The 27,319-nt window shown below is 39.7% G+C and overlaps 1 protein-coding gene across 6 annotated transcripts in view; it reads left to right on the forward strand.

Moving 5' to 3' along the window:
• Positions 1-14,194, forward strand: part of LOC103178621 (ETS-related transcription factor Elf-1) — a 78,358-nt gene extending 64,164 nt beyond the window's left edge. For 4 of the 6 annotated variants that reach the window (XM_007893460.2, XM_007893459.2, XM_007893462.2 and 1 more), the window contains 6 exons: positions 3,078-3,185; positions 3,810-3,992; positions 7,083-7,166; positions 8,463-8,655; positions 10,293-10,823; positions 12,597-14,194. In XM_007893460.2, the coding sequence (XP_007891651.2) occupies positions 3,078-3,185; positions 3,810-3,992; positions 7,083-7,166; positions 8,463-8,655; positions 10,293-10,823; positions 12,597-13,182 (1,685 nt within the window). In that variant the 3' untranslated portion in view covers positions 13,183-14,194. Of the gene's footprint in view, positions 1-1,776; positions 2,108-3,046; positions 3,186-3,809; positions 3,993-7,082; positions 7,167-8,462; positions 8,656-10,292; positions 10,824-12,596 lie in introns of those variants that run through there. The other 2 variants (XM_042333944.1, XM_007893465.2) reach the window with 2 other exon arrangements.
• Positions 14,195-27,319: the final 13,125 nt, after the last annotated feature.

Consider the following 27,319-nt stretch of genomic DNA (forward strand, 5'->3'; position numbering starts at 1 on the left):
GTGCAGCCGGAATTTTTCTGCAGAATCCACTATAAACAGCGTCCTCCACTATAAACCTGCTAAACAATTTAGTTTATGGCCCAGGGGCCTCTAGCGCTGTTTAGCCAACTGTGGGCGGGATGTCTAAGGACTTGCATGCGTGGTGTGGCCAAGCGGGAAATCAATTTCACTTCCTTGGCATCTTGCTTTCAAGATCCTCATCCTCACCTACAAGGCCATTCATGGCCTTGCTCCCTCCTACCTCTCCAACCTACTATCCCCCTACCTACCTGCCCGTACCCTCCGTTCCTCTGGCTCCGGTCTGCTCCACGTCCCCCGCCCCAACCGCCCTACCATCGGTGGTCGGGCCTTCAGCCCCGAGGCTCTGGAACTCCATCCCCCAGTGCCTTCGCCGCTTCCTCCCTTTCCTCCTTCAAGGCCGGTCTCAAAACCTTTCTCTTTGACCGAGCCTTCAGCTCCCCTCTCGACTCTCTTCCCCCTCCTCGCTCCCTCCCTTCCCTCCCCCTGACCATTTCCCCCTTCCTCGCTCCCTCCCTTCCCTCCCCTCACCCTGACCATTTCCCCCTCCTCGCTCCCTCCCTTCCCTCACCCTGACCATTTCCCCCCTCCTCGCTCCCTCCCTTCCCTCCCCTCACCCTGACCATTTCCCCCCTGCTCGGGTCATGACCCAACTGTGCAGCGCCTTGGGACGTCCTCCTGACGTGAAAGGCGCTTTATAAATGGAATCTTGTTGTTGTTGTTGTTGTTGTTGCTTGACCGTCAACTATCCTTTCTACCCACATCTGTGCCATCACCCACTCTGCCTTCCCCCACCTCCACAACATCGCCCGGCTCCGCCACTGTTTCACACCACAGACTGTTATACAATCATTCATAACATCAAGGCTTGACTGTGCAAACTCCCTGCTTGTCGGCCTCCCCAACTCCTCCCTCCATAGGCTGCAGATCATCCAGATCTCTGCAGCCCATGTCCTCTCCCACACCAGGCTCTGTGACCCTATCATCCCCATCCTCGCCCGACTCCACTGGCTTCCCATCACATAGAGGATACAGTTCAAGATCCTGGTCCTCACCTTCAAAGCCCTGCATGGCCTTGCTCTTCCCTACCTCTGCGACCTCCTAACCCCCTACCAACCCGCCCACTCCTTCCATTCAGTGGGCTACAGCCTGCTTCATGTGCCCCGCCTCACAAAATAAAATAAAACAAAATAAAAATTTATTTTAAAATAAAAATAAAAATCATCATTGACAGGCGGGCCGGCCTTCAGCCACTCGGTCCACATCCTCTGGAACTCCATCCCGCAGTCCCTCCGCCTTGCCTCCTCCCTTACCTCCTTCAAGACCCATCTCAAGACCCTCTGTGCCTTTGATCACCCTCCTTTGCCACCTGCTCTCAACGCGATCCTGTCTCCCAGCTCGGGTCCGAAGCACTGAATGTCCAGCAACTTGGGACGTCCTCCCGACATGAAGGGCGCTATACAAATTTTGTAATTTTGTTGTTGTTGTTCACTTCACTTGGAGGTCACGCTGTTGTGATTGTTTGTGTGTGTCTTTCTCTGTGCTTGTGCTTATGTGTGTGAGTGTGTCTGTGTGTCTTTTTTTCTCTTATCTGTGTGTTTGAGTGTCTATGCATGTGGTCATTGTTGGTCAGGTCATTGTTGCCTTGCTTTGGGGGTGAAGACTTTGTGATCCCCATGGGCCACCCAGCTTTTGTTAAAGAAGAAATTCATTTAAAAAAATTGCAACAATATGTGATATTTCCTCATGTTTAGTTTTGATCAATAAAGTGAAACAAATGTAGATTGGCAGTAAGGTGGACCGAATGTTCAGAATTGGTTCTGAAGTTGTTGTTACTGTCATGCTGGTAGGAAAATAGTGTGGGTGGAATAAAATCTCCACAAATGGATATATGAAATCATGTAAACTTATAGGTTGTCAAACGTTTATGCTCCGGTCATTGTTGCCTTGCTTTGGGGGGAAGACTTTGTGATTCTATCTGTGTACCACCATGCAAATAGATTTCCTACAGGTGCATGTTCTCACAACCCAGGTTCAGCCAGGAATGGTTAATTCAAGCCACAGCATACAGGAGGTGCAATATAAGAAGGTGAGAATATTTGAGATAAAACTCCATAGACAGGCATAGGAGTCTGAAGTCTCACTCACTGCTTGTTTTTCGGGTTGCTGCAGCAGATGTTGTGCTTCTAGCACACGCATGGAGGTCTGGCTGTCAAGTCATAATTTTGTGGGTAGCTAAGTCTGCTCACATGTCTCGTGGAGAATTTGGACTTTTGCATTTACATGTATCACTTTGCACTGTTGGAAGTGTTTTGCATAGGATTTTATCTTCCGCACATAAAATATACAGTCAATTCACTTTACTGTGAAGTGCTTTGAGACATCTCAATGACATGATAAGGAGCTATCTCAAATGCAAGGATTATTATTAATATCGTATTTTGTCTTATAAAATGCACCTTGTTTTCTTTTACAATCTTACACCATGAAATAAATAATAATCCCCAAAAATTGAGAGACTAGAAACAAATTACTCAGGGGGGATAGTTAGAATGTGTAATTCTCCGTCTTAAACTATTGTTGAAGTGAAGTCCATTATTTATTTTAAAATTGAATTAAATAGATGCTGGAAAAGAGAATATTAAAGGACAAGGGGCTGGTGAACAAGAGAGTAGGATAAGGATAGATGACTTGTGGAAAAACACGAGTACAGATTTGATGAGCCAAATGACCTTGTTCTGTGCTGCAGTATTCTGATTCTTCTCTAAATGACAGGGTGAAAAAAGTTATTTCTGATAAACCTGCATTACACCTGAGTAAATAGAAAATAACTGATTGGTACACATTTATTCCAGTTATAATTACAGTATTTTCATATGGATGTCACTTGCTATTTTCTAGTTTTCTCCCATATTTGGGAGAATCCCATATAACCCATACATTAAGAATATTGCATAAATTTCCCAAATCAGAAGGATCAATTTCATCTTTTCCATCTATTCACGTGAACATCTTTCATGTTTTCAAGAATGCCGCTTTGTGTTTCTGATTAACTACAGTGGAAGCTTCCTGTCAAAATGGAGATGAAACAATGGAAACTATTGAGGCTGCAGAGGCTCTGCTCAACATGGACTCGCCTGGCCCAGCCTTTGAAGAGAAAAGGATAAGTGAGTCTCAGTTCGAATAGCCTTATTTTAAAGATCAATGTTGAGCTGTATAGTTATGGAAATGTATTGCCATAAGGCGTGTTCTCTTGACACCAATACCAACCTTAAGCACCACCAACAGCAGCAATTTGCATTTAAATAGTATAGAACAAAGTCTCATAGCACTTAATAACAGCTGTGTCAGATGCCGAGCAAGGGAGGAGGGGGAGGTGACCATAGGTGAGGATGAAGAGGTAGGTTTCTCGGTGGGATTTAAAGACCATGGGGTTGAAGAGAAATTTCCAAAGGATTGGGCTGTAGTTGCTGATGGTGGGGTGGATGGGGGGAGGTTTGTCTACAAAATAGTCACAGCGTTTAATGATAATTACTATGAGCCACTTAATCGTTTCAATATAAGTTTCTTCCTTTACAGGTTACAGTACGTAAAGCCATTTACTGCTGAGTATTAATTATTTTGTCCACTGGGAGTAGTTTCCTGATACGAGCAGTTTTAGCTAAGAGTGACCATTCTCTTGAGAATTGCTCTTATTCCTTAAAGCTGTTAATGATATTGAGTGCTGCAATAATGATTTTTTTAAATGTAAAATTCACATCAACTGACTTGTGCTTCTCTGTTTTATTCAGCTCACGTGTTTGTGCCATCTGCTGGCGGAGTGATTGCAGCTCCTATCACACACATATCTGTGCGAGCGGATGGGATACCTGAGGTGGTAGAGAGCCCACATGTGCAGGAGTCAATACTGATGCAGGAAGCTGTGAACCGTGAGCTGGGCAGCGATTCATCAGAGCAGTCCAAGAAAAGGAAAGGTACAACATTTTCCCACAATCTAAGGTTCTTAACTGAGTCAGTCTTGTAGTGCATTCAATTGTCATCACACTGAACGTTTCTTCAATTTGCTGGAGGCAGAAGCCTGTTTCTTCATGTAAATCATATTAAATGGTCCTAGCACCATTAAATGCCCAGCACCATCAAAAAAAATACAGGTGTTCATTGTTGCCATATGGAAGCCAGATATCCAAGTTTCATGGATGTTGATGTTGAGAATGAAATTAAGGGTCCACTCCAGTATATCCAGGTCCATAAATTCATCCTGATGTCTTTTCAGGTAGCTGATGTAAGATAAAGGTTCCTTTTATACTGCATCCTATAGATTTAGGTCTCCATCCTAGCATTATTCCAGGAGAACAAGAAGAGCAAAATCATCACCACCACTATCTGGAAATCACTCACCATCCTGATAAAGAATGACCCATAATAATAATAATCCTTTGATATCATTCTTTATCACAATGTCATTGTCTCAAATTTCAAAGGATTCACTATAAAATGCAGTGATTGCGTATTTGCAGGTGAATGCACTCACCAAATTTGCTCAAAGCAATATTCTACAAATGGCATGAAGTGAATGACCAATTTTATCTGGAGCATTGTTGGGTGGAACACCGGGAACAAGTTCACAGTGCAATTGTACCCTAACTTTGGTTTGTTATACAGTTAAACTCACGTACGTCATATCAGTCAGGACCATTTAATATGATTTACGTGAAGTCCAAATTACAGGCAAACTATAAAATTATACGAAATTATATGAATTGGATTTTTTAATTATTCATTTTATATAAACTATAATTTAAAAATCCAATTCAACCAACAATCTACACTTTGCTTGAGTAATTCTGTATATACTGTTTCTTCTTTATCGCTGGTGCAAATCATGACATATCCAATGCAACACCATTGTTGGAAAATTATTGCCACAAGGATTGTCGTTGTTTAAAGAGAATAATAATTCTGCATTTGATAAAGTATCTTTCAAGCGGAAGAATGTTTCAAAGTGGTTCACAGGTTAATATCTCGGGAATACTTTACAAAGATAGGCTTGGATGCTGAGCACGGGAGACAGTAAGGGTGGAAAGGGGATTGACCGCATGATCAAAAAGGTAGGTTTTAAGGAGGGATCTAAAGGCAAGACAGGGCTAAAGGGGAGGTTAGGGGCTTGGAATCTGAGAACAACTGAATACTCTTTGGATTTTATTTTTAGACTTGCATTTAATCAGAAGTTTCCGCACATGACTCTGTTTTGCGTTGTTTGTTTTTACCTAGTACAGCTTAAAAGAAAAAACTGAATGTGTTGATAGAAGGCAAGCTTACAGTTTTCTTCTTAGCTCTGTCATGTTGAATAATTGTTTGCTTACACTGCAGGCAAAGCAAAATGTTACTGTTACTAGTTTGGTGTGCAATGCTTTGTAATAGCACTAAATTAATACAGAGTTTCACATCCCCAATTTCTTTCCTAATGAGCTATGAACCCATTTTCAATTTTTTTTCCCTGAGGAAATTGTAAAGAAAAGTTTAAACCAAACAGTAGCTCTGAATATTTCAGGCCAACTAATTGAGCATTGTTGACATGTATTCACCATTGCAATTGAATTTGTTTGTGTAAGAACTTTAATGCTACAGTAACTCAGATTAATTTTATGGACTTGTGAAGGACAGAACCAGAATTGTTTCCAATCCAACGAAAATATTGGTTGGTGCCTCAAAAGGCAAATATGATTAATTGATATTGTCACAGCCCAACACAGTAAACTGTGTCTTAACTATAGTGTTTCCAAATAGTTATTTGGACTTCATAATAGAAGTTGTTTACTTGGCTGTGATGGCAGTTATAATAATAATAATAATAGAAATTGTGTTATTTGATATAGAGCCTTTCAATCAGGAGGATGTATCAGATCACTTCACAGTATTTTTATTGTCAATTGTGTATTTTGCAGACAAACGTAACTGCAAATTTGCACTCAGCAGAAACCCCTGAGCAGCCATGAAATGAGTAACCAATTTTATCTCGGGGATTGTGGGCCAGGATACCAGAAGGAACTCTCTTTTCTTTTTGAATAGTGGCATGTGATCTTTAATGTCCATCTGAACAGGCAGACTTGATTTAACGGCTCATCGAAAGGAAGACACCTCCGGCCATGCAGCACACCCCCATTATTGCATGGAGTGTCAACCAAAAGTCTGTGAGGTAGCTCAAAGTGCTGACATGGGGCTTCTAACTCAGGATGGAACCTGCCTGGTACTGAGAGCTCACTTGCTCAAATCTATAATAATTTTTATATCAATCCTAACTAGTGGCAAACTCTACAATGGTAAAATGTATTAATAGTTAATACATCGAATAAAATATAACTTGATTACAATTAATTCACCTGGGAGTGCATGATGCATCTGGCTAGAGAAAAATAAATTATGGTTGAACAAGGGTGACACGGGAGGTTGATGGGTAGTTCAATATTAAAGTGCATCATTAACTGCATGCATTTCCTCCAAACAAACAAACAAAATAAAAATCCCTCAAAAAAAACCATTAATAAATTGGTCATTTTCAATCCATGACTGTTTGTGGGACATTGCTGTGCGCAATTTGCTGCCGCGTTCACCCACAAATGTACAGTCAATTCACTTTACAGTATATTCTGTGAAGCGCTTTGGGACGTCTAGAAGACGTGAAAAGCGCTATATCAAATGCAAGGATTATTATTAAAAACAACAAATTACATTTGTACGGTATCTTTCACAACAGAAGGACATCCCAAGACACTGAAAACAATTTAAACAAAGTTGGATGCTACTTAACAAGTCCCTGTGATATTTACTCTCTGATATTGTATCTGTACATTTCATGGTTTTATTGATGGTAAAGTCGGAGCTTTGTACTTTTGCAAGGTGTAAATGCATCTATTTATTTTTTCCCGCATGTTAAATTGTTGCTGTATTTCCCAATATAATATTCCAGTATGTTAGCAATTTTTGAAAAGAACTTTTGCATTCAAAGATACGTTTAGGCTTCAGAATAAACACTGTAAACTAAACTTGAACTGTTTTTGCTCTAGCTCGAAAATCCAAAGCTCCCCGTGCAGCCTCCCCACCGACACACCCAGACATCCCAGTGAAGAGGAAAAGCAAAGATGGCAAAGGTAACAGTCTTCAGATTCCTGTTTTAGACTTCCTTCTGAAATGATAAGGTGCCATACCAATGCAAGGATTATTATTTTTATTGTCTTATAAATGTTTATTGTATTGGTTGCGTTGTGAGGCTGAGGAAATGCACAGGTTATGATCAAGGCCAATAGAAAATTGCAGAAATATTAGCACAAAATTGCAGGGAAATTTGGGGAAATAGCAGTGAGTCGATTGGTGCTATTAAGAGGCACATTTTACTGCAAACTTACGTTTTTTAACTTTATTGATGAAAACTAAACATAAAGAAATAACACATAATAGAGCAAACTGCATTTTTAGAGAGTTTTGCAGAGGGTGTTGTTTTTCGTGAGGGTGTATGTTTTAGCAGATTCCACGGAAAAATTGCGGCCACAACTTTTCTATTGGCCCAGGTTCTGCTGCACGTGTACTATCTGTGCTGCAATAGATTTTCTGAGATATTTAATTTTTTTTTATTTCTAATTAATCAGGACTGTTTAATTGAGCTTCAGCATTTTAAATTTTAGAAAAAAATGTTGTATTCTTTGGAAAGGCAGCCAGACCTATGGATATAATGCCCTCTTCTTAGTCAAGGTTACTGTTCAGTTTTGATTAATCTATTTGTCAATTTTTTTTTTTTAGATTTTGTTGTTAGATATTATGTTTTCCAGCTTAGTCAGGCCCTTCAGTGCATAAAGGGATGGTTGGGAGAAAATTATTTAATCATTTAGGTACAAAGTATAGAATTCTGGTTTTCCAACAAATAATCCTCTGATTGAAGGTTCTTGCAGTCGAGTATACTGGCAGTTTGTACAGGTGGATGAGCTGGCAGAAACATGTCAGCAGAAGCCCAGTGCAGTGTGTCATTTGTGACTGTTGTCTTTTACTGCCTTCAAATTAAAAGCATCAGATAAATAATTTGGAATTGTAGAACCTACCAGGCACACTTCATAGGAAATGTCAGTGAAGATTAACTCTTACAAAACTCGCCTGGTGCTCTCCTTACAGAGCATTATATAGGAAGATTTACTCATGGACTGCAGGAATGATTATGATCCGGTTGCGTATTACATAAGAGAAATAGTATTCCATCAACTCTCCTCTGAATCCTGCTAGCTTTCAACGGGTCACAATTGAAGACTATTCCTAGATCTTAATGAATAACACTATTATACAATTTCTAGCATTCCCCTTTACATGCTCCAAAAATGCAGCTGAGGTATCCAGGTAATGTTTCAGTGAAGAACACATTTTCAAATCGAAATTGTAAACCTGTTGTTTAATATTTGCAGGAAGCACAATCTATCTCTGGGAGTTCTTGTTGGCTTTGCTGCAGGACAAGAGTACGTGTCCTCGGTATATCAAATGGACTCAGAGAGAGAAGGGCATCTTCAAACTGGTCGATTCAAAAGCTGTGTCCAGGCTGTGGGGCAAACACAAAAATAAACCAGATATGAATTACGAGACTATGGGCAGAGCCCTCAGGTATGTTATTTTTGATAATTAGTAATTTGCAACAGGTATTCATTTTTGATGGACTGAGTTCTTTTTCACTGAAGTCCATTCCTGTTGGTTTTCTGAAAGAGAAGTTTTTTTTTAGCCATTAGAGTCTTTATTATATTTTAAAAAGTGTTTTAGCATTGATATTGTAGGATTGCTTTTAACTCCTCTTTGTAATGGGTGCTGTTTCCAAATTTAGTTAAATATATCAGATTTTCTGTTTAATAGCATAGGAATAAGTTGCGGAGGGTGAGGTTAGATATAGTGAGCATTGTTTTTGGAAAACTGGACTGGTTGATAGAGAGAACTGATCTTATGCATTCCATGTTCCGTTATAAATATTACAGAGAATTAATGGAACGACACCTAGAATCATAAATGACAAAATACATAAATTGTGAATGTTACACATAACCAATAAACCCTGAGTCTTGTCAAGGTTGTGCAGTCTCGTATATCGTGGCTACTAGATTTGTTCGCAGTATTCCACCAATGTGGTTTGACCTGTGCTCAGTCAACTTTAGCATGACCTGACCATCTAAACTCTATCTGATTTAACAATAATCCAACTTCCTTTTGCCTTGTTTATTGCTGCCTCACAGTGTTTGGACATGGTGAGCGACAAGGTAACTAACACTCGTAGGTCTCTTTCAGCTTTCCCTTTGGTTAATTTTATTACATCCATGGAGTGCACGCACCTCCTACTTTTATTTTCTATAAGCACTACCTTGCATTTATTCATGTAGAACTTGACTTGCTAGTAATAAGCTTAAGTGAATATTCTGCTACAATTTCTTTGTAAGATCTTGGCTACCTCCTCTGATCCCATAGTTCTGGAACCACCTTACATTGAGTAATCAAGTCATCAATTCGTGCGGGGATTTTCCCCACATGGATCCTAGTCAGATTTGATGGCTCATAAATCAGAAATGTTAGGGTGAACATTTTATAATGTTGATGTTAATTATCACATCATTGATCAATGTAATGAACCAAGCCAGTCGATACTTCAAGACTGGCCGCAGGTGTGACATCTGGAAATCTGAGGCCATGGTGTGGCCCTGTTTTGGATCCAACCACAAGGAAATATTGTTAAGTACTTAAGAGAGTTGATTCATTCATTCGCCATTGATAGTTTGAGAATACAATTGAGCAGTTCTTGTTCATTGAGTAAGTAGTTCATGTAGACGGAAGTTTTCAGTAGCTTTTTTTGCACGTGAGTGCATTAAAGATTAATGGTGAAGTTCTGGGTTAACTGTATGTTTGAGTCTGGAGAGTATGGTGGTATTTTACAACTGTCCCTCTTGAACACAGAATTCACGTGTTGACGTGATGGGTTGTGGTTCGTAGATCTTCAAAGTGTTTATTAATGGCTATGACAAAGACAAATCGCTCCCTCGCCTTGTCTCCACACCTAACTCTTCGACCATGCTTTCAGTCACCTTTCCCATCTCCATCACTCTTGACTCCCACCCCCAGCTTGAGTGTCCAGTACTATTAAGCTTGTTGGGAATGTCCCCTCACCATGAAACGCACGATACAAGTGTAAATTTATACTATATTTAAAACAGGACTTTTAATTTCATTTTCTGGATTGGAATGACCATATGCTTTCTCTACAGGTATTACTACCAAAGGGGAATCCTCGCCAAGGTTGAAGGCCAGCGGTTGGTCTACCAGTTCAAGGAGATGCCGAAAAATCTGGTGTGCATTGATGATGATCACTTCAGCTCTAATTCTGAAACCCAAGAAAGTTCTTCTAGTCTTACAACTGATACGTCAGTTGTGTCTTCAACTGCACGACCTTCTGCAATATCCCAACCATCGGTGGTCGTTAGTACCATCTTGACACAGCAGCCCAAGGCTACTCCGCATATTATGTCGGGTGCCAAGAAAACAATGGCTCCAGCACAGCCCACTACTGTTGTCAAGTCTCTAAAGGCAGCAATGGCCGGGGAGAGTGCGTCGCAGTCAGTACATGTGATATCATCTGAAATGCTGAGAACTATCCACGGCCTTCATGCAGTGCATCCACCACAGCAGTCCAGGGTTCTGAAGACTGTGCAGGTCATGCAGTCAGTTCAGCCTGGTCAAGGAGGACAAAAGGTCATAACCAGCTGCAGCCCAGTCTCAACATCAGTGCCGACAGTCAGGTAAAACATTTTTTTTTAAGGGAACTTTTTTTAAGGGAGTTGGACCAAAATCTCTATTAGCTGCTTCTATCCAATGATGCAGCTTCATTCAGGCTCTTGCCTCATTCTGTTCATGTACACCAGACTACCCTTGAGAATCTTGTAGAAATCAGTGTTATTCAAAACAGATTGCTGTCACCAAAGCTCACAGTATTTACAAGCAAAAAAATTCATACCTGGGGATTGTTGTGCAATACAGCGTCTGTTCAGCACACACTCCCAATATTTGGTTTAGTTGTAGATGCCAAAAAAATATTTTCTTGCAAAATAATGATTATGCCCTTGAGGCCCAGTCACATTGTGGTTCTGGGCCCTCCTTACCTTGCCCTTTGTGGTTTCAATGATTCAAACCAAAGCTCGATGGGTATGCTGGAGTAATCTCGGCTTTCGATGCGCTGCCTTTATTTGGGAGATAATTAATTATAAAGACTGCTGTTTATAACAAACACAGAACGCCTAGAAATTCACAAAAGGTCAGATGCTGATCGAGCTGCTGTGGGTTTCCAACATTCCTATCTTTAGTTCAGATTTCCAGCATTTGAGTTTTTCTTTTCATTTCTGCTTACAATCGTTCACTTGAATGAACAATGGAATCTTTATTACAAACATTTCCCCTGATCCCAAAACAGCACAAAATGAACAGCACCCTGTGCACAGACAAAAGAGGCAGGGACAGGATGTAACTTCCTGATTTAGACTGTTGAGGCTTAACAGTAACTTAATTTTTATGATTGAATTTTATTTCTCCATGTCTGTTTTCTTTACACTTGGTTTCAGCCAGTAGTAATGGAGTTTTAAGCCCTGGACAGCCACCGACTGTGATTCTGTACTATCCCGTAATGAGCTTGATTTGATCTGAGTGTATTTTAACAGTTGTCTTATTCTCCTTGGAGCTGAAATATCTTACTTTCATGTGCTGCTATTAACAGGCAAAAGTCCCTTGACTTTAGCAAACATGCTTCAGGGAAAGTGGGGCTCCAGGACCCAAAACAAAACTTGTTTTATAATTAATTTGAGCAATGCATTACAATGATTCATACGCTGAAATATTAGTAGATATTGCATTCTGTCAATACTGGTTTAAGAAGTCATTTAAAATCTTTTTTACAATTCTATCCTCCTCTCCTGAAGGGCACGGTTCCTTCAGGAGAGGTGCTGGCAGCACTCCAGTACTTCATGCATGTGGCCATTCTTAATATATGAGACTTGATAGCGAGTACCTGCAAGCTATTATGGGTGGGAGCATGACTGTTCAGATGGATCCTGTCTTGAGCTGGTGTCAATTACGTATGCACTTTTAAATTTGGTTACTGTGCCTTGATCAGAATGGGAGCCCTCACTGGCATTTCCTCTACTCCCTTTTCCCCAGCCCATATATGCTGAATTGAATTGTAGCTCCCAACTACAGCCTCGCTGAGATCTGCAAACTCAGTACAGGTTAAGGATTGAATTAGGTCCTTCTTGGTCTACTCTCCCTATATCTCACCGAATGGTGCATTTATTCACCGAATCACTGGGAATGGCCCATTGAACCACTGAAACAATGTGAAAAGTGCAGTTTGTCGCTGTTATTACCCTTGACATTTTTAAGGCTGTAGATTCCTGCAACCATGGGGCTGGGTGTAAGCAATCCTTTGTAAATATGTTCACTGATGTCTTACATTGAAGTTTACAATTTTTCAGTGAATTTTACAGTATTCTGATGCAAGATGCTGATTCTTATTCTTTCCACAGAACGATAAAGATCCCGACTCAGGTTCCAGTGGTTGTGTCACCAAGCACTCAGCAAGTTAATACCGTCAGGCTACAAACTGTTCCCCTCACCACCGTCATCACAAGCACTGAGTTAGCCACGTCCTCTCCAAAATACATCCTACAAACCGTTCCATCTTCTCAGCCAGTGACTGTGCTGAAAGAAAATTTCACCCTGCAAGGGACACAGCTGTCTTCCAGAATAGCTGCATCAACGACGATGACACATCTCCAGGGTGCAAAGGTTCAGCACGTTCTCGCTACCAGTTCTCAGTCAATCAATAATCAAATTCCATCATCTACCACAGTAGGTGCTGCTACTCCGGTGGTGACCTTCGCAGCCACCAGTCAGCAGATTATGACCCATCCATCAAGCACTGTCTTCACTTCAGTAATCAAGGCACCAGAGACCAAACAACCAGTCATACAGACCCTGACCAAACAGCGAGCCACAGAAACCAGACAGCACTCTCATGTAATAGTGCTCACAAACTCAGATGTGTTTCCTAACCCCGTGATTTTACAAGCAGAAGGAGAGTACGAGGAAATTGATGTAGAATCACAATGAAAACTCTCTCCAACATTCAAAGCATAATTTTAGATGTTTACTTGAAATATTTTCAACGTAGTGTCATTCACTTTTGTAATTGGAGGATTGCATATAAATGGTGCTGTTGGACTCAAGGAAGTGCATTCATATAGAAGCAAAAAGTACTCTTTGCTCATTTTGATGTTTCATATTTGCTTTTGTATGACATGTTACTAAATGTTTGGTAAATTTAATTGTAAAGCAATTTTGTATTTTTAAGTTGTTTTAAACCCAGTACCCTGAGTACATGAATATATTTGTTCCTAAGATATAATTGACTACCTTATAGCCTTTATCGATCGCCACAGAATATTGACTGGATTCGCAATTCAGTTTTTATATTGTTTAAAATACAGTAGGAAGTTTTTTGCCCATCATTCTCCTTTCAAAGTAATAGGTATATATTGCAATTTGACAGTTTCTTCTATTCAGTCTGAAAGTCAATCCAGTTGCATAGCAGGGTACTTTTGTTTCCTGGTGAGTGACTTTTACTCCATGATTTTAAAAAAAATCTGGAATATTTTGCCTTTGATAGAATTCTGAATTTCAAATGAAAGCCAGAACTTCAGAAATGACCACTGTTTACTGAAGTTTTTATACTTGCCTTATTTTCATCTCTTGCAAAACTACTGTATAATCTTTACTGGAAATTAAATGGGAGAGGGAACAGGCTATATTAACTTCATTAACTAAGGTTTTATCAGTGGGAAATATTTGGAAAAAAGTTAAGTACTTTTATTTACAGTGAGATTCCTCAACTCATTAGTGTACATATTTGAAAAGAAAACTTTTGCTTTTGTAAATAATGTATATTGTGCTCTATTTTTTGAGATTGAAAAACTATTTGAACATGTAACAATTACTCTTTGTCAGCTTTTTAAACAAAAAAGAAGGTACATTTTATATAGTTTTTTGAGAGTTGACATGTAAACCACTGACATTTCCATTGGCATTATTAAAGAGTGAACTGATGTTAAAATAAACAATTTCAATTGCCCATTTTAGAGAGTTTTTCAAGTTTTAGAATTTGCGTTACACATATTTGCAACAAGGACTAGAATTATTAGTTCCTCAAGTTGATGTTGTCCTAACCACTGTTGCATTTGCATCATAAAGCTTTTGTGGAATTTCAGACACAATCCGATACAACAAACACACTTCATCCTTTACATACATTTTGCTACCAACAATGTTCTTGTCTTCTTTCCATCGTTCTGCAGACTGGGCTTAGTAAATGTGTTCTCTGGAACTGGGCGACACAGACCAGGAATGTCCTAGGTTTGATTCTTTAGGGGATCTGGCCTGGAATGGTGATGAAGAATGGGATTTGTCTTCAGTATCCTGATGAGGATGGGAGAACGTTGCCAACATTTCCTCCTCCTGTTCATTATCCAGTGTTTATCCTCCCTCCCCCCCCCCCCCTCCCCCCGCACCCATCCACCCATGAAGTATGAATGTTTTAAGTGATAATAGGATTCTATGATGCCAGTGAAAAGCTCACGATCCTATCTCAATGTGAAGATTGGGTATTTTTGTACCAGTTCCATGTATCTGCCATCCACTTGATAAAGACTCAAATTTGCACTTGATCAATTGATCAAGTCTTCAATAAGATTGTCTTGATTAAGATTCATTGGATGTCAAATGATCAACCTATGATTATCCTCCTTGGGAGTGGGGAATAAGCAAGGTCTCTTTAAAGGTCTCTTTAAAGCTGAGCTAGTCAGGAACCTGGGTGTCTTGTTTGACCCTGAACTGTCCTTTCTCCCCCACATCTGTGCCATGACCGGCACTGCCTACCACCACCTCCGCAACATCGCCAGACTCCGCCACTGCTTCACCCGTCAGGCTGCCAAAACCTTCACCCATGCATTCGTCACACCAAGGCTCGATTATGGAAACACCCTCTTCATCGGCCTTCCCAACTCTTCCCTTCACAAGCTGCAGATAATCCAGAACTCCACAGCTTGTGTACTCTCGTGCACCAGGCTCCATGATCCCATCACCCCTACCCTCGCCCGACTCCACTGGCTTCCCATCCCCCAGAGGATCGAGTTCAAGATCCTCGTCCTCACCTTTAAGGCCATCCATGGCCTTGCCCCCTCCTACCTCTCTGACCTGCTGACTCCCTACCAACCTGCCCATTCCCTCCGTTCAGCAGGCACTGGCCTGCTCCATGTCTCCCTCCTGACCCGCTCTACCATCAGTGACCGGGCTTCCATCCTGTCTGCCTCACACTCTGGAACTTCATCTCACTGTCCCTTCACCTCGCTTCCTCCCTTGCCTCCTTCAAGGCCAGTCTCAAGACCCTCCTCTTTGATCGTGCCTTTGGTCGCCCTCCCACCTCTCTGCCTTCCATCACCTCTACCCCACCCCTACCCCATGCTCGGATTCTGATCCTGACTGTCTAGCGCTTTTGGACATCCTCCCGATGTGAAAGGTGCTCTATAAATGAGAAACCGTAGTCGTTGAAGTTTGAATCCGTATTAGCTGGTTAAACTCCAACTGTATCCCAATGCACACTTTGAGGCCCTTGAGACTTGGGCCCTCACAAATCTGCACTTAATACTCTCTGGAATTGGGTAAGCAGTGTGCATCCTTCCAGAACAAGAGTGCACGTTCCATTCCAGATGTAGGGAAGTGTACGTGTGTAGACAGCATGCATGTATGGAACTCAGTCTGGATTGAACACTCTTAAAGTGGTGATGGGTTTCTGCACATCAGACCACAGACTGCCCCAAAAAACATTCAGATCAGCCAAGTCATTGTTCACCGTTGTTTGTTGAAACATTGAACAGTCCTTTCCATTATCAGAAAGTGATAACAAAGCAATTTGGCCTCTAGTGCAATGCAAATATGCTTACTATGATAAAAATATTTCTTGTACAAATTAATGTAATTCTAATTTAAACAAAACAGCCCTGCTTCACAAATATGAATTTGGTTGAGGAGTATAATGGGTGGAGATTGTAATCTAACAATTTTCAGAGACTGCTTGACATATTTCCATATCTAATGCTTCTAAAGGGATATGAAGTTAATAGCCAGTTTACTGACTGGATGAAGATTGGTTTGGCAACGGAAAACAGGCAGTTGTGATAAATGAACAAGACTTTTTCAAGGGAATAGTGATTATTGGAGATCTTCTGGGAGCTGTTCTCTGCTTAGCCAAAAGGCATGGTCCATTTCTCATCACTGACAGAAACTGTTCTGTGCTTTAATGCACCAACTCATTCGAGGCAGTTTATTACAGAGCAGCTTACATTCAACTTTAGTACCAGGATTTCAAACATCTGATACTTTTATAGAAAAATTCAGGATGTTGGATGATAACCACTAATTTAGACAGGGATCTGAGGTAAAAACAATAGACCTACAGTAAACCTATGTCCTGTGGAGTCCTGTCGCTTAGTGGTTGGAGCATTCACCTCGCAAACGAGAGGACATAGGTTCGATTCCCAGGTAGGGTGAAACTTTGGCCAAGTTTCCTTACTCCACACACTTCTGTTTACCTAGCAGTAAGTAGGAATCCGGTTGTTTGTCGATTTGCCGGATTGGTTTTCAGGGGATAAGAATCTCTTAAAAATAATAATTTGGTCATTCAATCCACGACTATGGGACACTGCTGTGATTTGCCCACAAAGTATGCAGTTAATTCACTTCACAGTAGTTGTGATGATAGGTCATTGACCTGAAAAGTTAACTCACTTTTCTCTCTCCGTAGATGCTGCCTGACCTGCTGAGTGTTCCCAGCAAATTCTGTTTTGTTCAGATTTCCAGCATCTGCAGCATTTTGCCTTTCACTTTACAGTATATTCTGTGAAGTACTTTGAGACATCTCGAAGACCTGATTATTATTCTAACGTATTTTGTGTCTTACCATTTCAATTGTGACTTTTTTGGGCTAGTGTGTGTATAGTTCCCTAGTAGAACACTGATTGCTTTCTGTAATAATGGTGAATCATAGATGAGGAAGTGAGAAGAAGTGAAGCATACCAGTCAGTGATAGGAATATTGGTATTCATTTGTTTGTATTCAGCAGTACACACATCTACCATATAAATAGTATATATTTGCTCAACAAACCATAAGCATATCTCATGCATATTCTATGTCTACCACTGATGAAGTTTTGTGGAATTGTTGATTCATTTACAGTGTGAGCATTCACAAAATCGTCATCCAATGTGGAGTGCATAATTCCGAGCCTAGGTCCCTGAAAGTTGTGAAAATATCTGAAACAGATTTGATTGCAAAAATGCAGTAGCTGAGGAGACCGCATCTGCTTGTGATTAGTGGGATCAATGGGTGTCCAGACTGAAGCTGGATTGAGTTGCAGTCACAGATATGGTAGTTGAGGAATAGCTGTTAAGTGGAAGATTTGGAAATGTTAACTCAAACTAAAGGGTATGTGCAATGTTTGACTATTTTCTTCTTTGAACGTGTTGGTCAGTTGTATACAGATGGTGAATCTTCGAATGGGTAGGTTCTTATGGTTTAATTGGGATTGATTTAAATGCAAACCTATTCAAGAGATGTGCCATTCACACTCTGTTGGTAAAATTGTGAATTACGACTAAAAAATGCATCACATTATGTTTAAGGAACTCAATCCATCATTCCATCTGGAAGCTGCAATGCAGATCAGTTCCAGATCTCCAATGCTCTGAACTTGGCGGGTACTACAAATGTGGGATTGTACACGGAAGCATCAACAACACAGATTATGTTAGTTACATAAATAAAGAATTGTTGCAGATATATATCTGTCTTCCCTTATTTGTTAGAATATTTATTATCAATTGATTTGTAGAAAAAATCACCCAATACTGTACACTTTTTCCCAGTTTCAACTAACGCAAATTAATACTTATTTTAAATTCCAGCCAACTTCAAAATAGGATAAGAGCAGTAGTAAGCCATTCAACCTGTTTTGCCAGTTTATTTGATCCTGGTTTAATCCCATTTCCTCAAATTTCTCCAAAACCCTTAATACCTTTATTTCCCGAGTATCTATCTTATTTTCAAACACTCCAATTGATTCTAGGTCTACACCCTTGTGGAGCAATGAATGCCACATTTGCACAACTCTCTGTGAGGAAGTGTCTTCTGTTCTCACTGCAAAGCATCATAGCACACATTTTAAAATAATGTCCCACATGTTCAGAGTTACAGAGGGAGTCCTTCGTTTGGAATACATAAAGTCTTTGTATCAACCTGGTTCAATTGGTAGTATTCTCTGAGGCAGGTGCTTACAGATTCAACTACAACAAGATTAAATTTGTATAGCTCCTTTCACTTCGGGAGGACATCCCAAGGCGCTGGACAGTGTACAGCATTTCGAGACCCGAGCAGGGGTCAGGGGTGGAGAAGGGAGGGGAAGGTGGGTGGCCAATGGCATGGTCTTGAGGCGGGACATGAAGGAGGCTAAGGAGGAGGCGAGGCAGAGTGATTGGGGGATGGAATTCCAGAGGTTGGGGGCAGAGTGGCTGAAGGCTCTCCCACCAATGGTGGGGCGGCTGTGTCAGGGGACATGGAGCAGGCTGGAGCCGGCTGAGCGGAGGGAGCGGGCGGATTTGTAGGGGGTAAGGAGGTCGCAGAGATAGGGTGGGGCGAGGCCATGGAGGGCTTTGTAGGTGAGGACCTCTGAAGGATAGGGAGCCAATGGAATCGTGCGAGAATGGGGGAGATAGGGTCACGGAGTTTGGTGCGGGAGAGGACACGGGCTGCAGAGTTCTCGATTATCTGCAGCCTGTGGAGGGAGGAGTTGGGAAGGCCGACAAGCAGGGCATTTGCATAGTCGAGCCTGGAGGTGATGAAGGCATGAACAAGAGTTTCAGTGGCCTGAGGGGTGAAGTAGTGGCGGAGTCGGGTGATGTTACGGAGGTGAGGGAATGTAGAACGGGTCATGGTTTGGATGTGGGGAAGAAAAGACAGTTGAGGGTCGAACACTGGCTTGGTGAATTGTAGTGTGCAACCATGGAGGTTGATGCTGCCAGAGCCTGAGGTTCTGAGGCGCTGGTACGAGCCAATCAGGAAGGCATCAGTCTTCTTCACATTCAACTGTAGGAAATTTTCCCTCATCCAGGACTTGATGTCCGACAGGCAGTCTGTCAGGACAGCAGTGGTCCTGGAGTTGAGGGTGGAGGCAGAGAGATAGAGTTGGGTGTCATCCGCATACATGTGGAAGTTGACTCCATGTCTGCGGATGATGTCACCAAGGGGGAGCATGTAGATATTAAAGAGGAGAGGGCCAAGGACAGAGCCCTGGGGACGCCAGACGTAACAGCTGGAGGAGAGACTGTTAGAGACAACAAAGTGAAAATGGTAAGAGAGATAGGAATCGAACCAGGCAAGGGCAGGTCCGTGAAAATTAAGTGAAGAGGAGAGGTGGTGTTTGAGGATGGAGTGGTCGACAGTGTCGAAGGTGGCGGAGAGGTTGAGAAGGACAAGGAGACAGACAGAGCTCTGATCACAGATGTTCAGAATGTCATTAGTGACTTTGACCAGGACTGTTTCTGTGCCATGGGCAGCGCGGAAGCCGGATTGGAGAGATTCAAAGAGGGAATGGCAAGAAAGAAAGGAGTGGAGCTGGGACACGACGACTCATTCCAGGACCTTGGAGAGGAATGGGAGGTTAGAGATGGAGCGGTAGCTGGAGAGGAGGAATGGGTCCAGGGAAGGTTCAAGCCCCATGTTAGGATACTAAACTTGCATCATTTTGGCTGACACACTATTGCAGTGCTGGAGGGATGTGCATTGTCAGGAGGTATGAGATGTTAAACTGAGGTTCCATCTGCCTGTTCAGATGGATGTTAAGATCCCATGGCACTATTTAAATAGTGAAGGATGTTTCTCCCTTGATCTGGCCAACAGTTCCACAAATAATATTGATCATTCCTGGCTGTTTGTGGGACATTGCTATGCAGAAATTGGCTGCCACATTTGCCTACAAAATACACTTTGTGGAAATTCTATGAAGCGCTTTAAGAAACATGAAAAGTAAGGATTATTATTACTTCATCTATCAGCACATTAAAAATTCAGAGGGCTGAAATTCTGTAAAGTTTGTATGATTAGCAGCAAGCTGTTTTGCAAGGATGATTTGTATCCTGATGACCACATGCGTTCAATCTCACGGAACACACAGAAGTTTGAGGAACGGCGAATATCCAGCAAAGATACCAGTATTTTCCAAATAAATGGCTGGAGAGAATTTCAGGAAAAATAAAGTGTGACAGCAGCAAGTTTTACTGAATGTAAACATTTAAGTGCTGAACCACCTTTGGTTCACATTTGAATAAAATTTGTAATGCTCTGCAGCTTTGAAATTATTATACCTGTATACAAAAGGACAGACGGTGGCATATATATTGAAAGTCTGACATATGCATTTAGGAGTGTAACCAATATGGATCAGTTACATAACTTGAAAGATTCATAGTGGGTAAATATTCTATGCAGCCAAAGAGCTGTCACCCTGAGGATAAAGTTGAACAGTATATGTGCAGAGTTCAAATGAAGTGCATAGCAAGCAGAGTATTGTTTTACAGTTAATCTCATGAATTATAAAGTTTGTCAGTGTGTCTGCAGTCTCCATGAGCAGGCAGACTTGCCCTAGTGTTCGTGATGCAGTTGTGCATACCACTAACTGAGGACAGGCAGGATGTCTGATACAGCTATTCATGAGACCAATGTTGCACTTGATTGGAGCATTTTAAGCAAAGCTATAATCCTTGCCTTTGAACTTTTTCTACATTTGATATAGCACCTTTCATGTTGGTAGGACATCTCAAAGTGCATCTCAGGATTTACAGTAAAGATAAGACAGTATTTTATATGCAACCACGTGTTTTTAAGCATGTATTCGGGGCTTGGTATGGATGTTGATTGATATGCAGAGATGTTAGCAACTGTTGCTGAAGCACCATATTTTCAATTTTTGGTGGAATAGTCCCTCAATGGGTAGGGATATGTGTCTGAGCTGTGAGTAGCAGAGTGGTAGCAGTACTCTCATAGATTTCATACAGACTTGTAATTTCCCAAGTATAGTATTTTTTTCTGTTTTTGAGATAAATCACACAATTGCAAACGCCTTGGGACGTCATCCCGATGACATTCGACTCAATGTACATGACAGTTAAATCAATGTTCTGTATAAGAGAATATTGGATCAATGTTGAAACTGTTTATTGTAATGTATGCTTCTGACAAATGAGTGATATTTTTCCAAATTAACTATTTTTTCATAAACTGCAGTTCTGCAATACAATTCACTTGTCGTTCCTTACCATAATGAATAACAAATTATAGCATTACCGTATATGAATTCACATTTCTTATGAAACATCTGATCTTAAATGATGAATGGGCAACTAATTATATATAATAAAGTAGCTGTTTTTTAATGCCTTTTCTGCTTTCAGCTGCTTTAGTACTAATTTCCAGCACCATTCATATTGTTTGACTATCTCTGCTTATCTGGATGAGCAAACTACGTTAACTGCTTCTTTTATCAAGTGTTGCCATTAACTGACTGGTAAGAGCTATGAACTGTATTGCCTAATTTTTTTCCCTTTCCTTCCTGAAACTTATTGTTGTGAAATGGTCCAAATTTTACCCAAGAAATGGTTGAATAGTTCTGCTAATTCTACACTCCAGGATTGAAAAGTCCAAAGTTGAGATCCTACAAAGTCAGGTACAATATATCTAAATGTTAATGCTAAACGTCAAAGTAAAGATACTTTTTATTCATTCTAGTTGCCTGTTCCCATTAATCTTTCAAACCACTTGGTTCAACCAGTTTTCTTAATGGACTCTTTTCTGCAGTCAGGTGCTTTTTCCGCAAATTGGAACAATGCACAGTTGTTGCTGTAGCATTCACACGAGAGTGTGCAAAGCCTGTTTAAGCATTTTCACACATCTAGAAGAACAATTAATTGTCTGAGGGCTGAAGCTGGAGAACTCAAAATCAGCAAAAATTTTTGGATTAAGTACTTTAATCATATTTACCTTCAGAAAATACACTGTCTGAATATGACATAAAAAAATAAATGACCCAAAGTTCATGTGACTTGCAAAATCAAAAGTTCCTATTCACCCTGATGTAGGTTCCAGTCTGAAAATAAAAATGTTGAACTCTTTCAATGAAATTATGAATGCAGTATTCATTCACAAATTGTGAATTGTACTGGTTGCTGGAAGTGTATCACACTAATCCATGGGAACTCCTCTGCCTACACAAATCACCATTACCTCCTCTGCCTACATAAATATGGACAGTAACTACTGTAAAATACATTGAGACATTCCAATATTCCAGTACTTTGCAAGTTCTTCTTAGCTTATTGGAGCAGAGTTCCTGTGGGTCAGTGCACACATTAATAACAGAAGTCATTATTTGCAAATTTGTAAACATCAGCACTCTGATTGAGAGCTTGTCTATCCCTCTGAGCAGAAATAACTTTGCAATCAATAAGCATTGACCACCAAAAACAATGAGTGTGGTTAACAGGCTCAAGTCTGGCTCACCTTTATTGTGGTTGATAGCTCATAGCTGTACGTTCTTAGAAGGGCCATTTCTCTTCCAGGGATTTCTACTCTTTTCCAGAGATTTTCATTCATTTCCAGGGATTTCCCCTCTCTCACTTGGATTTCCAAAGTCTGAAGACCATTAATGATTTGTGTTGTTGTTGCAACAGTATATACAAATATACAGTCAATTCAGTTTACAGTATATTCCGTGAAGCGCTTTGGGATGTCTCGAAGACGTGATAAGGTGCTATATCAAATGCAAGGATTATTATTATTATTATTAATAGTAATGAGGTACTTTAATAATTCTATCCACTTAATTGCAGCAGTTTTTTTCTTTCACAAGGTTCTTGCCTCCAGTCACAGTTATTTTCCTCAGAATTTGCCTGAAATTTGATTAGGCATACAAATATACACTCAATACACTTCACAATAAAAGCTGTGAAACAGCTTGAGACATGGTGAGCAGAGGAGTGGGAAAGTAGAATGAAGAGATGTGAAGATTTTGAGGCTTGGAAGGATTTATAGATGAGAGATTTAACATGTCTTCCCTTCACAGATCCTTATTTCTAGTTGTCTATTAATCTATTTATAACATTCTGATTACCTTTCTTATTCCAAGAGGGTTCTGGTGTAGCTGTGAGCAAGATTTATTGTTTCAAAAATGACATTTACAGACAAAGTTGTCTCTCTGTATTCCTTTCCTCTTAATGGAATGATTGCCAGCTGGAGAGAGGAAGCCAAGTTTCAACCCAATGTTTGCACAATGGCCATTTACAATTACATTCCAATAAAAAATCAGTTTTATATCAGATTCATCAATATGTAAAGATTTCATTTTCTCTCAAATACAATTAAATTCATAGTAATGCTAATGTTGCCCGACGTTTACCAGATGTTCTTCAATCCACATCAACGGCCCTTCTTCTATTTGCTTTTAATAAGAGAGATTTTCTAACATTTTATTGGCAACACAACATATTTTAAGCTAAAATAGACATAATTGTTGGATTTCCTCATCTGGATTGATTAAGAATACAGTCTGCATGTAATAGCTGTGTTTTTCTCCCAATGTATTCAGTCAGTAAACCGTTGAGGGTGTTCTGCAGTTTGTGGCATGGAGTTTGTTGTATGAACAGCCGTTATTCACTTTGGATTATTGTTGATAAACAGCTTTTTATTCAACAGATTACGGATTGAAGAGCTGAATGCTGTGGTTTGAGAACACCGATTCCAAGTTCACTTCATAGTTGGAGCACTGTCTGTAACAAAAAAGTAACCCTTAACTCTGTTGAGATAATAACTCCTGACTCAAGCTGCCCTAACTGGTATAATTTTTTTCCAATTAATTTTAGTTTGGGGCCAGATTGAATGTATAGAAGAATGAGAAACATCTGCTGCTCAGAATTAAGCAAAAGTAATTTAACCAAGAGATTCCAGTTCAATTATCTGGATCCTTGTCTCATACTCACTTCCAACTGTGTGCTACTTTTTAATATTGAAATGGGCTATAGCCATGACTGTCTTAGTAATTCAATAGGAGAGAATTGCAAGCAATCTTGAGTTAAAGTCGTGTGGACATTAAATGAATTAGATAGTAACAGAGGCCAGAGGAGGCTGGAAAGTTTGCTAAAGCTGCAGAAAGTAACAAAAGTCAATAATAGTCATTTAGTTTAAAATTGTGTTACCCCTGATTCCCTGGAACATCACGAAATAGCAACTGAAAAATAACACTACCACATGATTCCCTTATGAAGTGTCATAAGGGAATTATTTTGCAATCAAAAGCAATATTAAAAGTGATTTATTAACACTGTATACTTTCCCATTTAATTTTTTTTAGATTCTTCCAAACAGTGTAATGTTCCGAAAAGGGTACCTTGTTTATCATTGTAGTCACATGTCCTACGATTTTAATATGAACTATGAAAAAAAAGTCCCTCGGAAAGAAACTCAAAAATCACTGTTTTAAATTAAAAAAATCAAAAATCACTGTTTTAAATGAAAAGTATTTTTCACTGATTTTTGTTACATTCTCGCAGCTTTTGCCATCTTTGGCCTCTGTTGCTCTTCTGCAACAAATACCTTCAATACCTGCAACAAATATTCTCCTTGTATCTATTGCTGTTATTCTTGCCCTCCCCAATTGGCCCCAGGGATTAAGAATCTAAAAGGAGGAAATAAATGGGAAAATTAAATTACAGTATATTCAAAACTAGTAATTCAAAACATCCAATTCCCAGAAAGATACTTTGTTGTAATCTTTAAACAGACTGTTAACATTTCTGAACGTTTTCTTAAAGTATGTCAAGATAAAGATAGTTTAGTGATCGTCACAAAATGTTTTCTTTGACAGTTCACATTTTCACCATGACTAATCCATGATTTTCTCAAAAAATTACCATGACAGACTGACAGATCTAATCATTCCTTAACCCAGGGTCCCTGACTTCTGCCAATGCCACTCTGTAATTTGAGTGCTAGAAGATGCATGAGATTAGCCCAGAGTGACCCAAGTACAATTTAATTCCACTTTGTTCTATTCTCTGACTGCACAGCTACAACTGACCTTGGATTGTTTGTTCATGGGCTGGCTACCTTTGTTTATTTTAAACATCTTAACCTTAACTAAATGTGACAAATATTAAAACAATATTTGACTTCAAATAGTTATTAATTAATAAAATTGAAAACATTCTGAGGTGCAAAGGAAGTAGGGTTTTCATCAAAGAAGGTCAATTTATTGTTTTCCAGCTGTTCTTTTACGTATGTGAAATAAATCATGAGAAAATTTAAGAAATGGGGTTGTCAATGCACGAAATGCAATGGTAGTCCATTATAAGGCTACATTGAATACAGTCTGTGGAATGCAGGCTTGATTGAATAAACTGAGTTTTCTCAGTCAATGCTTCCTAATGTTATGATTTTATGTAACATGCTTCAAAATCCAGCAGGTGGTGTTTTTCACCTACAAATCCAAGAGTCCTTCAACTGCAAGAGCCGTTAGAACATTTTATAGTTTATGTTGTGGAACAAAGATTTAGTTTATGCAGCTGATGATGAGGTTTTTTTATAAATATAAAATATCCATATATATTAATTCTCTGAAAATCTGCTTGAAGACAAACTGCTTATTTTGTATCACATTTCTGATTGTGCTCTTTACATCAGTGACAACCTTCAATATCACAGTAATAATGCAATTCACCATAGAAAATATTTTGTAATCACTTTTGTGAAAGTATAATAAACATCCTCAATGTTTTAGTACATTGTAAATTACTAAACCTCAAAGAAGATATGCCCTTTGTTCTTTTTGAGATTTCAAATAGTTTGGAATTAATTGATTGGTGTCATTCATAGCTATAGAATAATTGTTTTTGATGGGTAAATTTACAATCCATTTACTCTATCAATGAGATACATTTTGCATAATATTTGTGCTGAGAGGGCTTAAAATCGTTCCTGCAACATTTTATAAAATTCAACAATATAATATCAAAGATCAAAACAGACTGAAATAAGCCCATCATGACATCACAACCAAAATATTATTGTTACATACTGGTACAATTAAATTTAGATGTATTGAATATTTCGCATTTTTTGTACAGTAAAACTCGCATAAGTCTTACCTTTATAACTTATATAATCATCTAAGTAGGAGATCCACCTGAGTCCCTTCCAGTTTCCTATAAAAAACACTTAGATTTCTTTGTATTAGTTGTGTTTATCACTTCCCAATTCATAACTATAATAATAATCCTTGCATTTGATATAGCGGTTTTCACTTCTTCTAGACATCTGAAAGCGCTTCACAGAATATACTGTAAAGTGGATATACCATATATTTGTGGGCAAAACATGGCAGCCAGTTGCGCACAGCAGTGTCCCACAAACTGTCGTGGTTTGAGTGATCAAATTGTTATTTTTTTCTTGAGGGATTATTAGGCGTGTGGAGTAAGTTTTGATTCATCAATGCATGCACACTTAATGGCTGCAGTGACGGAGGGGAGGACAAGTTTGCAGGACTATGGGGAGAGAGCAGGGGAGCGGGATTGAATTGTATAGGTCTTTTCAAAGAGCCGGCACAGACACAATGGGCAGAACGGCCTCCTTCTGTGCTGTATAATTCTATGATTCTAAGTACCACATGCGCACTAACAGGCTTCATTGAATTATACATGTGCAGTGTAGATTATTGATTAAATCAGATATTATAGGATTTATACAGTTTGCTTGCAACTTAGACTTTGCAACAGTCAAATTAAATGTTTTGGTTCTGACTGATACGACTTATGGTTTTAATGCAATAAGTTTATTTTACCATACAGCCAAAATGCAGTTAGTTGGAAGCAGCATAAATGTCACTGCGCTAGACAGTCATATCAGCCTGCATATGCTTCCCCCAAACATTAGCAAAGGAGGAATGGTGCTCAGACATGTTGTTACAAACTGTGACTTAAAAACATCTAGGCATGTACAGTTGGTTTACCTTCTTGGTTGTTGCAGCTTTCACAGAAAAGGGACCCTTGGGCAGTATTTGTATATTATTTTTAAGTACCTTTGCAACATAAAATTG

This window comes from Callorhinchus milii, unplaced genomic scaffold (assembly GCF_018977255.1).
Source record: "Callorhinchus milii isolate IMCB2004 unplaced genomic scaffold, IMCB_Cmil_1.0 Scaffold4, whole genome shotgun sequence".
NCBI classification, from domain to species: domain Eukaryota; kingdom Metazoa; phylum Chordata; class Chondrichthyes; order Chimaeriformes; family Callorhinchidae; genus Callorhinchus; species Callorhinchus milii.